The sequence below is a fragment of the Caretta caretta genome, chromosome 3 (genome assembly GCF_965140235.1).
Source record: "Caretta caretta isolate rCarCar2 chromosome 3, rCarCar1.hap1, whole genome shotgun sequence".
NCBI classification, from domain to species: Eukaryota; Metazoa; Chordata; order Testudines; family Cheloniidae; genus Caretta; species Caretta caretta.
In genome coordinates this window covers 114,991,975-115,007,064 of record NC_134208.1, presented here as the reverse complement: position 1 = coordinate 115,007,064, position 15,090 = coordinate 114,991,975, and the positions used below count along the sequence as shown (strand labels likewise).

Below are 15,090 nucleotides of genomic sequence, written 5' to 3'. Positions count from 1 at the left end.
ATTTTTGTGACCAAACAACCAATTATGAACAAGTCATCTGAAGCAATCATGATAACTAGAACCATCAAAAACTGCAGTTTCAGTCTATCTGAAACTATTAGCAAATTTAAACACAAATTTGCCAAACAGTTCTCATAAAAAAAAATTGGGGGGGGGGGGGGAAGCTGGGGGAGGGGAACAGGACTTAGGCACAACTCATAAAACAGCAGCAGTAAGTGCCCTAACTACCACGACAGAGTTACTCTCACTTTCTCTCTCTGGTCCAGTGACTATTTCAGTATTTTATACACAGTGGAACAGGTTCAACAGGAGAGACCAACAGAGATCCACACCAGAATATCCCATAGCCCAGCAGTTAGGTCACTTTCCCGAGGAATGGGAGACCTAAATTCACATTCCTTCTCCACATCGGGGGGCTCGAAAGCCCCAGTCTCATATGAGCGTTGGGCTTGAAGTTCTAAGGACAGCACTGACACCTCCTCCTCCAGCCACTTGAATCTAGCCTTCATTTCCTGTGCTTACTTGTGAAAACGTGCCCACAAACTAAACAAACCAGTTCATTTCAGATTGACCAAAACATTTCATAGAATCATAGAATATCAGGGTTGGAAGGGACCCCAGAAGGTCATCTAGTCCAACCCCCTGCTCGAAGCAGGACCAATTCCCAGTTAAATCATCCCAGCCAGGGCTTTGTCAAGCCTGACCTTAAAAACCTCTAAGGAAGGAGATTCTATTGCCTCTCTAGGTAATGCATTCCAGTGTTTCACCACCCTCCTAGTGAAAAAGTTTTTCCTAATATCCAACCTAAACCTCCCCCACTGCAACTTGAGACCATTACTCCTCGTTCTGTCATCTGCTACCATTGAGAACAGTCTAGAACCATCCTCTCTGGAACTACCTCTCAGGTAGTTGAAAGCAGCTATCAAATCCCCCCTCATTCTTCTCTTCCGCAGACTAAACAATCCCAGTTTCCTCAGCCTCTCCTCGTAAGTCATGTGTTCTAGACCCCTAATCATTTTTGTTGCCCTTCGCTGGACTCTCTCCAATTTATTCACATCCTTCTTGTAGCGTGGGGCCCAAAACTGGACACAGTACTCCAGATGAGGCCTCACCAATGTCGAATAAAGGGGAACGATCACGTCCCTCGATCTGCTCGCTATGCCCCTACTTATACATCCCAAAATGCCATTGGCCTTCTTGGCAACAAGGGCACACTGCTGACTCATATCCAGCTTCTCATCCACTGTCACCCCTAGGTCCTTTTCTGCAGAACTGCTGCCTAGCCATTTGGCCCCTAGTCTGTAGCGGTGCATTGGATTCTTCCGTCCTAAGTGCAGGACCCTGCACTTATCCTTATTGAACCTCATCAGATTTCTTTTGGCCCAATCCTCCAATTTGTCTAAGTCCTTCTGTATCCTATCCCTCCCCTCCAGCGTATCTACCACTCCTCCCAGTTTAGTATCATCCGCAAATTTGCTGAGAGTGCAATCTACACCATCCTCCAGATCATTTATGAAGATATTGAACAAAACCGGCCCCAGGACCGACCCCTGGGGCACTCCACTTGACACCGGCTGCCAACTAGACATGGAGCCATTGATCACTACCCGTTGAGCCCGACAATCTAGCCAGCTTTCTACCCACCTTATAGTGCATTCATCCAGCCCATACTTCCTTAACTTGCTGACAAGAATACTGTGGGAGACCGTGTCAAAAGCTTTGCTAAAGTCAAGAAACAAATGATCTCAAATGAAATTTGTCAACATTTTTTTGGAATTTTCAGATTCAGTTTGACCCAAACTGATTTTTTTTTTTTGTTTTGGGCAAACCAAAAAAGTCAGTTATTCACCCAACAACTCACCAACACCACATTGTATAAAATACCGTATGGCTGCATAAGTCAATCATCCAAAAATTGGGTGCAACCATTTCTTAATCTACATCTGCTAGTGTATAATTCACCAACTGAAAAAGGGCTACAATAACTGGAAAAAAATGTTGCAAATAATTCCCTAGCTCCAATAAAACACTGTTCATGAACCAGACCTGCTGCTCTTCATATTTGAGAGAAAATGTACACAGTGGGTGAATTCTGCTGCCATGGTCTATACTAAAAATGAAATGTGTGCCACAGGTTTACAGAGTGACATTTCAGCAAATATAAGATTTGCTTTCATAACACAGAACAAATGCTTATTACCTTTTGCAAGCTAAAACACAGAAATCTTTCCTGTCCACTTCCTTATATTGATACAGCTCATTGTTCGAGATGCATCTATTGTAACTGAAATATAAAAGCTTTCCTGTAGAAAAATGTATATAAATGGATCATGGTAGATTCTTTTTTAATATGGAGTCTATCTACTACTCATTGTTACACACACAGACTTCCTGAGAAATATTTCACATATATGTGGTAAACATACTCATAATATCCAGCTACAGTACCTCTAGCTTTTCTCTGGTTTAAAGCAAACAGTGGCATTTATAGGTTTATTTGTTGATTCTAAAGGGCTTGACAGAGCAGGCAATAGAGAAGCAAACATCAGAGGCCCTCAAGTCAAGGACCAAGTTCCAGTAAACTAATTACAGGAAACTCATTTCTTACTTGTCTGCTTCTGTACATTGTTCAGTTTAACTACTGGGGGGGTCATACTAAAATTGTTAGATAAGCAAAGTTCTAAAAATTCAGTTAGCATCTTACTGATACACTGCTGAAACTCCTACCCTTTACTCTCACACAAAAGGCTTGGTTAAAAGATGTAAATCCTCTATAAAATAAGGACTGTTCTGAGAATATTACTTGGGAAAAAATGCAACATTAAAAAGTCTGTAAGTAATCAGTGAAGAAAATTCTCAAAAACATTCTTTTTCCCTTATAGTTCATACATTCAGTTAACAATATTTTAACATGAAAAAACACACATTCAAACAACCTTAATTCTGATTTATAAGCCTTACTCTTACACCAAGACGACACTGGAGGTATAAATAAGATATATCTTTAACCACATACTTTCTAAATAAATATAATTAGAGATGTAGATGATAAAAGATTATATATGGTGTGGTGAGTCAACATTAAAGCTGTTATTGACATATGTATATTTTTTCATAATTAAATATTGTAAGATGTATATATGTGTAAGCAGTGTCAGGATGAGCTCCACCCTGACATCTGGTGGTGAGGTGTGGCAAGTTGTGGAAAAGAACTTCAGGGGCCGATCTCATTTGCATAGGCACACCCACCCCGCCTAGAATGAGGCCATAGCTGCCCAAATGGTCACTTTGGCTGCTGTGGGATCCCCAGTGTCTCTGTTATTGGGGCAGGAAGAATAAATTGTTATTACCCTGATTATGGGAACTGTGCTTGGAACTGTACTTGGCCTTTTGTTATGATGGAGGGACTCACCATCAACTAAGTAGCACTCGCTAGGCAAGGGTCATGGGTTTTAAAACTCTGTGAATTGAGAGAGGCTGAGGACAAGTAATACTACTTGGTGGCATGGGCCCCTTGGTGAGGGCCTTACATGCTAATTGCACTTCCTCCTCTCTCCACTGTGGAATATCAGAGCTAATTTTGATTCCATTAGGAGTCTAGTTACAGGCTGCTGAGCTCACTTTGGGCTAATGGTGCACCAGCACTGAGGCTCCCCTACTATAAGCTGAATTCACCAAAGAGCTGAACTGACTAAGAGCTGAAATCACTGAGCGTTGTGTTAAGTAGTGGGGGAGCTGGAGTGCCTTGTGGACAAGCTGGTGGAGCAGTTCGTAGGACGGCGGGAGCTGCTGGTGGGACGCGGAGCAGTTTGTGGACTGGCTGGTGGAGGAGTTTGTGGGGCGACTGGCGGAGCGAAGCGAAGCGAAGGCCTATGGAGCTGTGGGGCAGTCAGCTTCAGATCATGTAAGGTGCCTCTTACCCCCGTCCCATCTCCACCCAGGTTGGGAGGTAAAGCTCCACAGATAAACTTTCGAACTCTGGGGCTGCCCTGACCAGGGACAGAGACTTTTGGGTCATTGGACTTTTGGGACTTTGGGTGATTTGGGGTTGCTGGACTCAAGAACCAAAGGGAAAGGGGCATGCCCCAATTTGCTTGGGGTGGGTTTTTTCGCTCATGGGTTGTGTTATGAATCCTGTTGGTGGTGTTTCCCCAACATAATGCCACATTGTTTCTCTCTGTTATTAAAAGGCTTTTTGCTACACTCAGACTATGTGCTTGCGAGAGGGGAAGTATTGCCTCTTGGAGGCACCCAGCGGGGGTGGTATATATTTGTCCCAGGTCACTGGGTGGGGGCTCGAGCCAGTTTGCATTGTGTTATTGGAATGGATCCCCTACATATTGAACCCGGCCCTTGTTGCTGCCAACTCTGACGGGCAGAAGGGTTACATAAGTTCTGTAAGGATAGTGGAATATTTGTGAAAATTTAAGTGATCATTTCCACAATTCTAGGGTTTTTGTTAGTTTGTTTTTTACTTGCAGTGTTATTGATATTTATATTGTGTAGGGGTTTCTTTTATTCATTGTTGCAACCTTTACTTATGCCAACAATGTTTTTGTATGGGAATTCATTTTTTAAACATACATGGAAGAAAATGAAAATTACTAAAATGAATTTTTTTAAAGTTTGAAAAATTAAAACAATTAGACATTCAGTTTAATCTATCTTGCATAGGTGATATTAAAATATAGACTTAAAACACAGATTTCTTAGCAAAAATTACAGTATTTTAGAGAACTGCATAGGTGTTAATCCTATCAAAATACTCAGGTATGTCGTGCAGTATTTCACAGGTTTAACTAATCACATCTTCCAGTGTTGCCACATAAAAAGTAACTAGCAACTCCATAATCAGATGCAAGCACCTTAGAATCTGCTACTCCAATCCAGATAAAACCCACATTGTTCATAATTATTCCGTTTTCCGGAATTCGCAGGGTTATTTCTAATATATGATGACGTGCCATAACAATTGACAAAAACTGCAGTGACCATCTGCTGCAGTGTTTTGGATGGTGATGCCAGCATTTTACCAGCAGTTTCCCAGGACTGATTGTGTATTTTAGAGACTGTTCTGCAAGCATTTGTACACCTGATATGAGGGGGGAATTGGCCCTTTCAAAATATTATGAAGGAATGGAAGCCAGGAGGAGATAGTTATATGTGTACATTAAGGAGATAGGTACATGGAAAGCCCTATCATGAACCCTGGCCAGGAGATGGCTCAAGTGAAACAATCTACTGTGCTGAATCTGGAACTAGCCATGCAGAGAGAGGCATATGCACAGTGGTCATTAGAGAATCCCATGTGAAAAATTAATTTCTAAATGGTTTAGCAGGGGAACTTTTTAACCTGCTGGTGAAGGAAGATAACATAATGGATAAACCTATGGACCAAATTATATGCCAAGTTCAAAATCTGGAAGGAGAAACTGGGGTTTCCTTAAAGGTATCAGCAGTTAATTCTCAGCCTCAGGGAGCCTCCTTTATACCAGAAGCCGCACTTCATGAAATGGGTCAGGAGAGAGATACTGTTTCACGAGTGGGTCCCAGGCCATAGGACATTTGCAGGTAATGTCACAAAGCCCATTTGAGACTGAATTGCCCAAGCAGAGGGAAGCAACACCAGGGAAGAAGAAGTTGATAATGCACGTTGGACTCAGGAGCTAAAATATGTCTGATCCATGTGAACATCCACTGCTGAAAGGGAAATAAATTTGTATGTAGGAGTTAAATTGGTGACTATTAATTATCAGCCACCACAGAAAACAAGAGAAATCCAGCTCCCTCCTAATTTGGGCTCTCTAAACACTAAATGGACTTTTGTTGTGGTGACTAATATTTCTAGTGCTGTTGTATTGGGAGTGGATTTCATCTGACAGCATCACAACAACTCCTAGGGTTAACAGAACACACTTGCCCCTGGATAATATTCAGATATCCCTGCTGGATGTTGGATATCTGAATTCAACAAAATTACTACTCTTAACTCCCTGATTTGGAGGGGTAACATCCTTGAAAGAAAACAAAACATCCTTCTTAAAACAAAATTGTTTAGACAACAGTTTATAAGAGTACAACAGTATGAATAGCGCTTTGAATGGATCTCTCTATGAAGAGTTCTTTTAGATAATAGAGTGTTATGGGAAAATATAAATATAAAAAGAATCAGCTTCTGAAATTCATTTTTTTAAAGATTTAAAGTTTCAGCTCTGATGTACATGGCAGCAAACCTATTTGCATAGAACTTTAGAACAAAACAGAAAAATTAGTTTTTTGCATACTTTAGCTACCATGAGTGAGTAGCACAAAATGCCAACATTATAAGGGAGAATTTTGACTTTTGCCTGCACACTAAAATTAAGATGCATAACCTTGAGAGGAAAGAGAAATCACAGTTCCTCCTCTCTAACTTTCTCCTTTTTAAATCACAACCACTCATGATGCCCTGTAAAATGTTTTCCTTCGCAGTGTCCGTTGGTCACTTTATGAGCCATGGGGACATTGAGAAACCATGCATTCAGAAGAATTTTTCAAATAAATTGGAAGTCCAGAGGCCACTTAAGAATTGTGTTTGCATTCTTCAAATTTCAGGTTATTTTTCCTTCACCTCTCACCATTCTAAGAAGCAATAACCCAAAATTCACTAGAAACTGATGAGGATCCTCTTGGCAGTCCCTAGATCCTGGCTTAATTGAAGTGTTTCTGGAAAATTTCTTCACGTGTGGGTAGCTATGGAGAAAGGAAACTACATCCTCTTTCACAAAATCAATTGAAACCATATACTAAATGGTATATTCTCATCATTAAAAAACCCTCTTACAAATACACATTTACCTAGTATCAGCATTGTAAGTTACAGTTAGGGCTGGTATTATTGGGTAAATGGTTTGGGGCCTCTGTCTGAAGACCCCTCCTACCCTGCCTCTGGACACTGCTTTTTTTAGAGTGTTTATTAGAGTAGACCTTGTCTCTCTTTTCTGTCACTTCCCCCTACTGGGATATACATAGTTTGCACCTCTCCCGTGTCCTCCTATCACTTCCCTGCACTGCTGCTTCTACAGGATCCACCTCTGCTTGTTTTTCTTCCTGTGTTAGCAACCTGTATTTAAACTTAGTATAAATTCAGTTCCAGCATTGCCAAGTGGTGCCACTGGCCTTTATGACAGTACACTGGTCTCTTCCTTCTTAGTCATCTGACCCTCTCCAGCTGAAGCTTAAAAGAGGGCATCTGGGCCTCAGAGGGGAGAAAGACCTGGTGAGTCAGAGCTTCCCTAGAGTAGAGAGGAGAGAGAAGGGCATGTGAGAACTCCTGAGCACAGGAGAGTGACAGAAGGAGCAGTACAGAATTGCTTAGAGGAACACTCTAGAGAGCACAGTCCATCCCTGTAAGGAGAAAGGAATTGTTAGGAAACTACCAGAGAGCCCCAGCCAGAGAAGGCTAGAGGGGGCTGAAGGCTGAGATCAATAGAGGGAGATGCTTGTTTGTCTCTCTGAGCCATAAAGCTGAAGCTGGAGAGCCAGAAAGGAGTAAAGTCTGGGGTGATACATGATGAGAGATGCCCGAGTCATACCTCAGAGCTGCATACAGTGAGACATGCCAGGGCTGTACACTGCTGGATAGCTGGGAACTTGGTTTGTTATAGTTTATACACACAGGGTTTTCTTCTGTAATAAGTTACCCCCTAATTATACTCAAAGACTGATGAGACTATTTCTGGGGACCACTTGAGTGGAAACTGAGGTAGGCACCATTTGTTGTGCTGCAGCCTGATGCAGGAAGGCATCCCAAGCAGGAGCCACCTTATGACAAGTACAAATGCAAATTTCTAGACAGACAACATTTTGGCCAATCCCTATGTTTAGCTGTGTTCTGAATAATCTAAAGCACTGTGTTTGAGGTTAATTGGAGGAAACGCTGGTGGTGGTGGGATGTTTGAGGAGTGTAAAACTTTGATAGAAACCCAAAAGAGCAATAATAGCCAACTGGTTTTGCAGCAAGAACAAAGAAAGAAAACAAGACCTGGTAGAAAGCTAGGAATAAAAGATAGACCTACTGTCCAGCCATGAGGTGTGGCATCAAAGAGATCTCTATTACCTTTCCAGCTTTAGAGAGGAGGTATACTGAAATCTCCTCTCTCTGTTCTTTCTGAGTCCCTTTAAATCCCTGTCCCTGTTTCCTTCCTGATGGAAAGTAAAAAGAAAAAAACACCTTACAAACAAGACCCATTTACTAGAATATTGGTCCACACTGAAGTGGTGAATTAAAATGTATTATAGTAACAAAAAAAATTATCTTTCACAGAAGTGCACTGAAAGTTTTGAATTGTTTCTATATCCAAGTGCTAGTTTATCCCAGTTCTTCTCTGGAAAGCAAAGGATTAGTGAATGACTTATCACCTGCATACACAAATTGTAAATGAATTCACAATTCAGAAATTGTAATCTAATATTTCCACAACGAATTTATGGTAATTTTACATCAAAAAAACTCACTCATGCTTTATTAATGCTACTACAGAGACAACCATAAACATGTTTTTGAAATTTGCTTTAAGAAATACAACCAACGAGGTATGCAACAATCTGCTCCAAATAAAATTTCTAACAGAAGAATACAAACATCAGTTCTAAGTGTACTTTAATCACAACGCTTTTACTGCACAAGATATATCATTCATAGGCAAATAAAAATGTCTGTAGGGTTTGTATTGAGAGCAGTCATCTGAAGGTTCGGTGTAAAGTTGCATGTGTCTCAATCTTGCATTTAGATGCCCTTAGCAATGCCTACTGAACCACATAGTAAATTAATCAACAAGAACTTAAGAGGCTCTTTGTAAACAAACACATCAAGTTTTCAAAGGAAAAGGAATTAGTTGTCTGCCGTTGTTTATAAAAAGTGTTTCAAAATATCTTTCATATGTCAAAGTGACAAATAAGGTCTAGATATCACTGGCTAAGTGTCAAGAAAGATACTTTATAGATATTTTAAAAATCCCAATTCTAAGCTGTATATTTCTTTTTAAAAAATCAATATGGAGAGTAGGGTAAAGCAACCTGAATTGCAAATTACCTTCATAACAAATTATTTTTAAAAAAGACTGAGGGAATACAGTAATTATGAAAGTGAGGATAAGTGCGCTAAAGATCACAGGGACAGGCACAAGCTCTGCAAGCTTCCCCCACAAAGCTCTGTCAAATTACCTCAGTGCTGATCTGGAAAACCCTTCTATTTCTAGTCCTGGGACTATTCTAAAAGGAGACCATTCAACATACAAGAGCATGTGATATATTTGCAATGACAAATTTTCACTAGTAACCACATTCAAAGGTTTTAAATGCATCTAAAAAAAAACAGTGGCTTGATTTTCAGAGAAGCTGAGCATTTGAAGTTCAATGGGAACAAGACAAGTTCAGCTCCTGTGAAAATTTAGGCCATTTATTTAAGTGACTAAATACAGATCTGGGTGGCTAACTTAAGCGTCCCACATTTGAAAATATTAGTCTTAGGCAATAAGAGTATTCTCATTATTCTTACTGAAGACGACTAGTCACCCTCTCCAAAAGGTGAAAAATTATTAGGTCATTGAACAGCTCAATCTTTTCAAATATTATGCATTTAAATACCATCAAGAAATAAAGATTATAAAAAAGAGGCTATTCACAAATAAGTGAAAAATAATCAATATCGAACAAATCTGTCTTGAGGAATAAATGTTTTGAATTAGGCAATATAGGAAAGCTTTCCTATTCTCCTATAAGTCATATCTTTGAAAAAGCCAATTCTCTCTCTCTCTCTCTCTTTTTTAATTTTAAAGTTTTTCACAGGCTGAAGTCACAAAAAGTTTTAAGGTTTCTTGCCTGCAATATTTAGTCAGAGAAAATGAGAGATTTCTCAAGAAGAAAACAATACTAACCTTCATTCCTGGGGATGGCTTCTGAACCCCCTGGTGTTTTATCTGGCATCTCAGCTGAGACCAGTTTAGTGAAACCTGAGGGAGAAAGAAAGGAAAGTATTCTAAAGCAAAGCCAGTACATTCCAGCTGAAGGACACCTTTCCTTCCCCAGGTTAGGGATACAATTTCAGCCTAGATCACTCTCACACTCCAAAAAAGAATGCCATTCATTTCAGCAAGTGTTGTTCAACACGATAATATGAATCTCAGATTAATAAATGTAGTGCTAAGGCTTTATAAACACAGTTGGATGTAGCAGTGAACCTGACAGATATGTGCAATAACTTTAGAGGATCAAGGCAAAGTAGAAATGGTTTTGTATGTTTTTGTTTTGTTTTTGTCTCAGTGTTGCAATTTTTTTTAAAGTGAATTCTCAATCAAAAACCTCTGCAGCAACCATTCAATAGAAGGGTTATTCATAGCCACATGTTAACCAATGTAGTAACAAAATTCTTACTTTGAGAGTAACATCACTGGGAAAGACTACAAAGTAGATATCTTAAGCTTTTTAAAAAAATAATGTTTTTACTTAAGTCTGTTGGGAAAAATAGTGTTTGCTTATTTAAAATATCACTGTATTGTGGTTATTGATGTCAGTCTTAAAACAGAATCATAGAATTTAGAGAGAGAAAAGATCTTTTAGGTCACTCCTCTCCCTGCCACTGCAGGGCCTGTTGTGACAATTGTGACATTTACCCTCAACTATGAAAAGTATATAAAAGTTCACAAGATGTCACAATAACCTAGAGCAACAAGTGAGAAATGGTACAAAAGAGAGACAAACTGAATTAGTCCAAACAAAAAAAGCCTACTGATATAACTTAAGGGCTGTTAAGATCATGCTCAGTAAACACGTAAAATGCAGAACCAGAAATCAGTGAATGAAAATTGGTGTGTTGGAAAGATGGTAGACAAAATGATGAGGGAATAGGCTACTCCACCCACCGTTCCTTTTGAGTCCTTAAAGAGAGAGACTTTGGAGAGGAAGATTTGCTCCTGGAGCAAGCTTCACCATCACGACTGCCACCCCCACCATTTCCCTGGACACTGGGCCTTCTTCATTTTGATCCTGAGAGATATCATGACCAGATTAGGCCAGAAAGAGGGACCCACATGACATCGCCACCTTTACCAGCTCCATCTGAACCCCAAACCACCACCTGGGATGAAACAGGATCAGACTAACAGCAGCAGCAACAGCTGCAGCCAATCTCAGTTAACTTCTTCTCTCTTCCCCCAAATGACAGTTATTACCATCTAACAGACTGTTAAACAAGGCAGTTTTTCCTTCTAAAAGCTCTCTCTAGCTAAATGGAAAGGGAACAAGGGATGATGTTAAAATGAAAGCCTTATTCAATACTTTATATTTCAAATGCTTTAATGGCTTTCCTTCTTTTCCTTATCTTTAATAAAAGGTTAAAAGGATTTTTAATGATGTGTTCACCATGGTATTAAACAGGCCCCAGCCCTTGTTTAATACTGGGCATTTTCTGGATTATGTTAACACCTTTGGGAAACAGGCCCTTCATAACAGTACACAGTATTTATTAGCGTATTGTCCAGCCTATTTTGGGGTGTTTCCCTTCAACGGGGCTTTTAATCACTTCCCTTGGGAGAATATTCCACAGCCTAATGGAACCAACTGTCAGGAAGTATTTCCTGAAATTCATCCTGACTTTTCCCTCTCAGTGGCATCCCACTAAGCCTGGCCGGTTTGCACCAGCCTTATACCTTTGACTTTCCTCTAGTTTAAACCCTTCAAACATTTGTAGATCACCACCACCGCTTCCCAGTCACACCCTATGCTTGATATCATCTCTTAGCAATACCACACACATTTAATTCTTTCAACCTTTCTTCAATAGTCATTTCATCCAGTTCAAGAGTGTCTAACATGATGGAATGGTTTTGAATCAAAGTGATTTAAAATATCTATTTGAATCATGATTTAAGAATCAGCAAGCAGGAAACCTTGCTTTAAAAAGAATTGATTTTAATCTTGTTTTGCATTTGTACTTTGTTATTTTCCTAAACAAAAAGGTTGATTCTCATTGGTTAGTAACCTTTAAAACATGTCGATTTCACAATTAAGTACAGTCTTTACACTATAGTTTGTACTTCTTTTGCTAATCAGGAGGATACACTATGTCTGTCAATCTACATTTATTTAAACAATTGCATAGCTTAACGTACATTTATTCAGATCCTTACATTTTTACATTTTTATTATGTTATAATATGGAAAATGACGCATTTCTTATTCACTATGGTTTTTTTTTAAACTTTGTGGCAAGGTGTGTTTGTATGGATATTGGAATTCAATTAAAATGCACAAAAACAGCATTTTAAAAATGTTTTTTCATTTGTTAAATAAGGCTACCTAAAATATTCTGGATACATAATTTTTCTTAAGTTTATCAAAACATGTTTGTATTTAAAACTAACTGATTTATTAAACAAAGGAAGTATTATCTGTAGTTACAAGACAATCAGTTCAATTCACTATCACCATATCCTTCAAGATTTTAGAACTGGTAGGTGTCATTCTCTCATGTCTAGCTTTTATTTATAGATTGGAAAACAAAAACAAGCCTTGCTGCTTTTTCAACTCCCAATCTGTTTCTCAACTTGAATGAACTTCACAACAAGATTTTGCCACTGGTTTATGCTAATGGATCATCTTTTGTATTGGCTTATAGCTAGTATGTGTCAAACATTTTTCAAGTCCTACTTTTAAGCCTCTGCAAATTTTAACATTTTCCCATTACTGGTTAAAAATACATTCCTTACTATTAGTTAAGCTCTTACAGCAAGTTTATGAAACAGAGGAAGACAGTTCTCTGCCCCAAGGAGCTTGCATTCCAACCAGAGAAACAGAGAGCACTCATTGGGGAATGGAACATGTCTGGTGATGATTTATGAAGTGCAATGCAGTTTATGGCACTAGACATTTTTGTATTAAGTAATAGTATCCCAGTTTATGGCATTAGAAGCTTAAAAGGCATACAAAAAAAAAATCAGTCAACTTAACAGCTTCCTCACACAAGGGAGTTGGTTTACATGTATGGATATGCCCTGGAATTCAGAGGATGGTCTACAAGGTCACCAAATACAGCATTTTGGAAGACTTCTGCATCTTAGCTTTGGTATAAGGTGACTTAGGGAATAGAGTGTCTGTTAATCAAATAAGGGGCTTCAGATTTTTTCAAACCATTTTTTCAAACCCTGTGTATCAGATATGGTTTGTTCAAATCCCTACTGCCATCCCTAGAACAAAAATAAACATTTCAGCACTGACCTTTATCAAATAATCTGTATATATAAAATGCAACAATACAATTTATTTCTGATTTCTCAGGCATATTTATTTATATTTATACCAGACATAGCTGTCCAGTGTTATGGAGGCATTCACAATTTTAAAAATACATACAAATCTTATAAATGATAGGCATAGTCTTACAAGTTTCAGGGTGGAATTCAACATAAGAATATAGGAGACCTATTGATGCCTATTTAGAAAGCATCAGAAGCTCTGTTAACAAAGGGATTTTATAGAAGAGTTCTGTTCATCTCACATAAAAACCAAATCCTACACAGTCTTTACACAGGCAAAATTTCCATTGACTTCAGAAAGAGTTTTGCCTGAGTAAGATCTGCAAGATTTGGTACCTAGCATGTAAATTTCAGCCACAAATAATTAGTCTACTACTTATTATGAAGTAGTTGATTATAATTTCTGAATTCCGCACCACCCTGAATTCACTGGTTATAAGTTTATACAACATTTATCCAATTGAATATTACCATCCATGTAGTTATATAAAGGGCAGTTGTACAACCTCCCACACCATTTAAACAAGCATGGCCTTGACACATGATTTAAGAAAAGTTCTCTAAAAATCCTTTAAAAAATCAAATCTATAATAAAATAGAAACACAAGTTGTAGCCATTCTCCAGCAGAGTTTAATTTTTCATCTCCATCTGCTTTTCAAACAGATTGCTAGAAATTAATTACATATGCTTATCATCATGAAACAGTTGGCTGGAATAAATACATAAACACTAATTCTACAGTCTTGGCAAGCTCACTGCCATCACTTTGGATTCAATGATGCATATTGTTTGTGAATATTTAGCCAATATATAAAGTCAAATGCTGCTTATTCAGTAAGGCCTATAGGTACTAATCAATTACTTTATATGTTTGACTGAAATGACATAAGTAAATGCAGTATTTAATTCTATCATCCCTTTTAGAATTCCAGAGAACTGTTTCTATAACCTGTAGGTTTTTTAAAAAACAGTTTTCATATTACAAATGCAGACTTCTCCATGTTTTTTAAAAATAAAGAATAAAACATGGATATCAGTGTCTCTTCATTTTGAGCAACATGGAATTAACAAACATTTAAGTGGTATTAAGTCACTAAAATGCCAATGACAATTTAATGAAATAAAATTCCTAATCTCCTTCACAAATCTATGGGTTTTTTTAAGGGGAACTTTGTACTGGGGCTAAATAAGAAGCAAGAAAACATTTACACATAAAACTATTTTCTTGGACACTCATTTTCTGTCTTCCCTCTGTTTCTATTTATTTTTTTAATTCAGACCACTTCCCCTTCACATTATAAATCATTCCCTTCTGCTTGATCTTAAAAAGAAGTCATAACCTTGCCTTTGTGACACCCCAATCTGTTACCAGAGAACATTACATTTAAAATGAGACACCTGCCAATTTTCACATCTTAGGACTCCAATGACATGCATGTGTCCAACTCTTCACTGAGCATGCCCTATTGTTTGCTGCACAAAAAACAAACAAGATTCAAGCTGGCATTTGAATGACCTTGACATTTTTCATAATGGAGTTCTAAATTGAAAGAGTTATTTTCAAATACGCCACACAAGACATGGTGTTTACTGAACCGATTCATACTTTCAACAGCTTTAATGGCTGTCTGTGAGAAGAACTCATTTGGATAATCCAAATGAATTTCAACACCATCATTCCATTGATGGATTTTCACTATTTACCAGTTTACTATATGTAAGTATAATACAGTGCTGCTAAAGTTTGTGATTTGCTACAATGTTCAAATTGTTATTCACCTAAATAAATATGCAATA

At 38.3% G+C, this 15,090-nt stretch overlaps 1 protein-coding gene across 2 annotated transcripts in view; it reads right to left on the bottom strand.

Moving 5' to 3' along the window:
• The window catches only part of PLEKHG1 (pleckstrin homology and RhoGEF domain containing G1), a 215,812-nt gene that overhangs the window by 145,616 nt on the left and 55,106 nt on the right, over positions 1-15,090 (bottom strand). For both annotated transcript variants that reach the window (XM_075126804.1, XM_048844243.2), the window contains one exon: positions 9,918-9,992. In XM_075126804.1, coding sequence (XP_074982905.1) covers positions 9,918-9,992 — 75 coding nt within the window. The remainder of the gene's footprint in view (positions 1-9,917; positions 9,993-15,090) is intronic.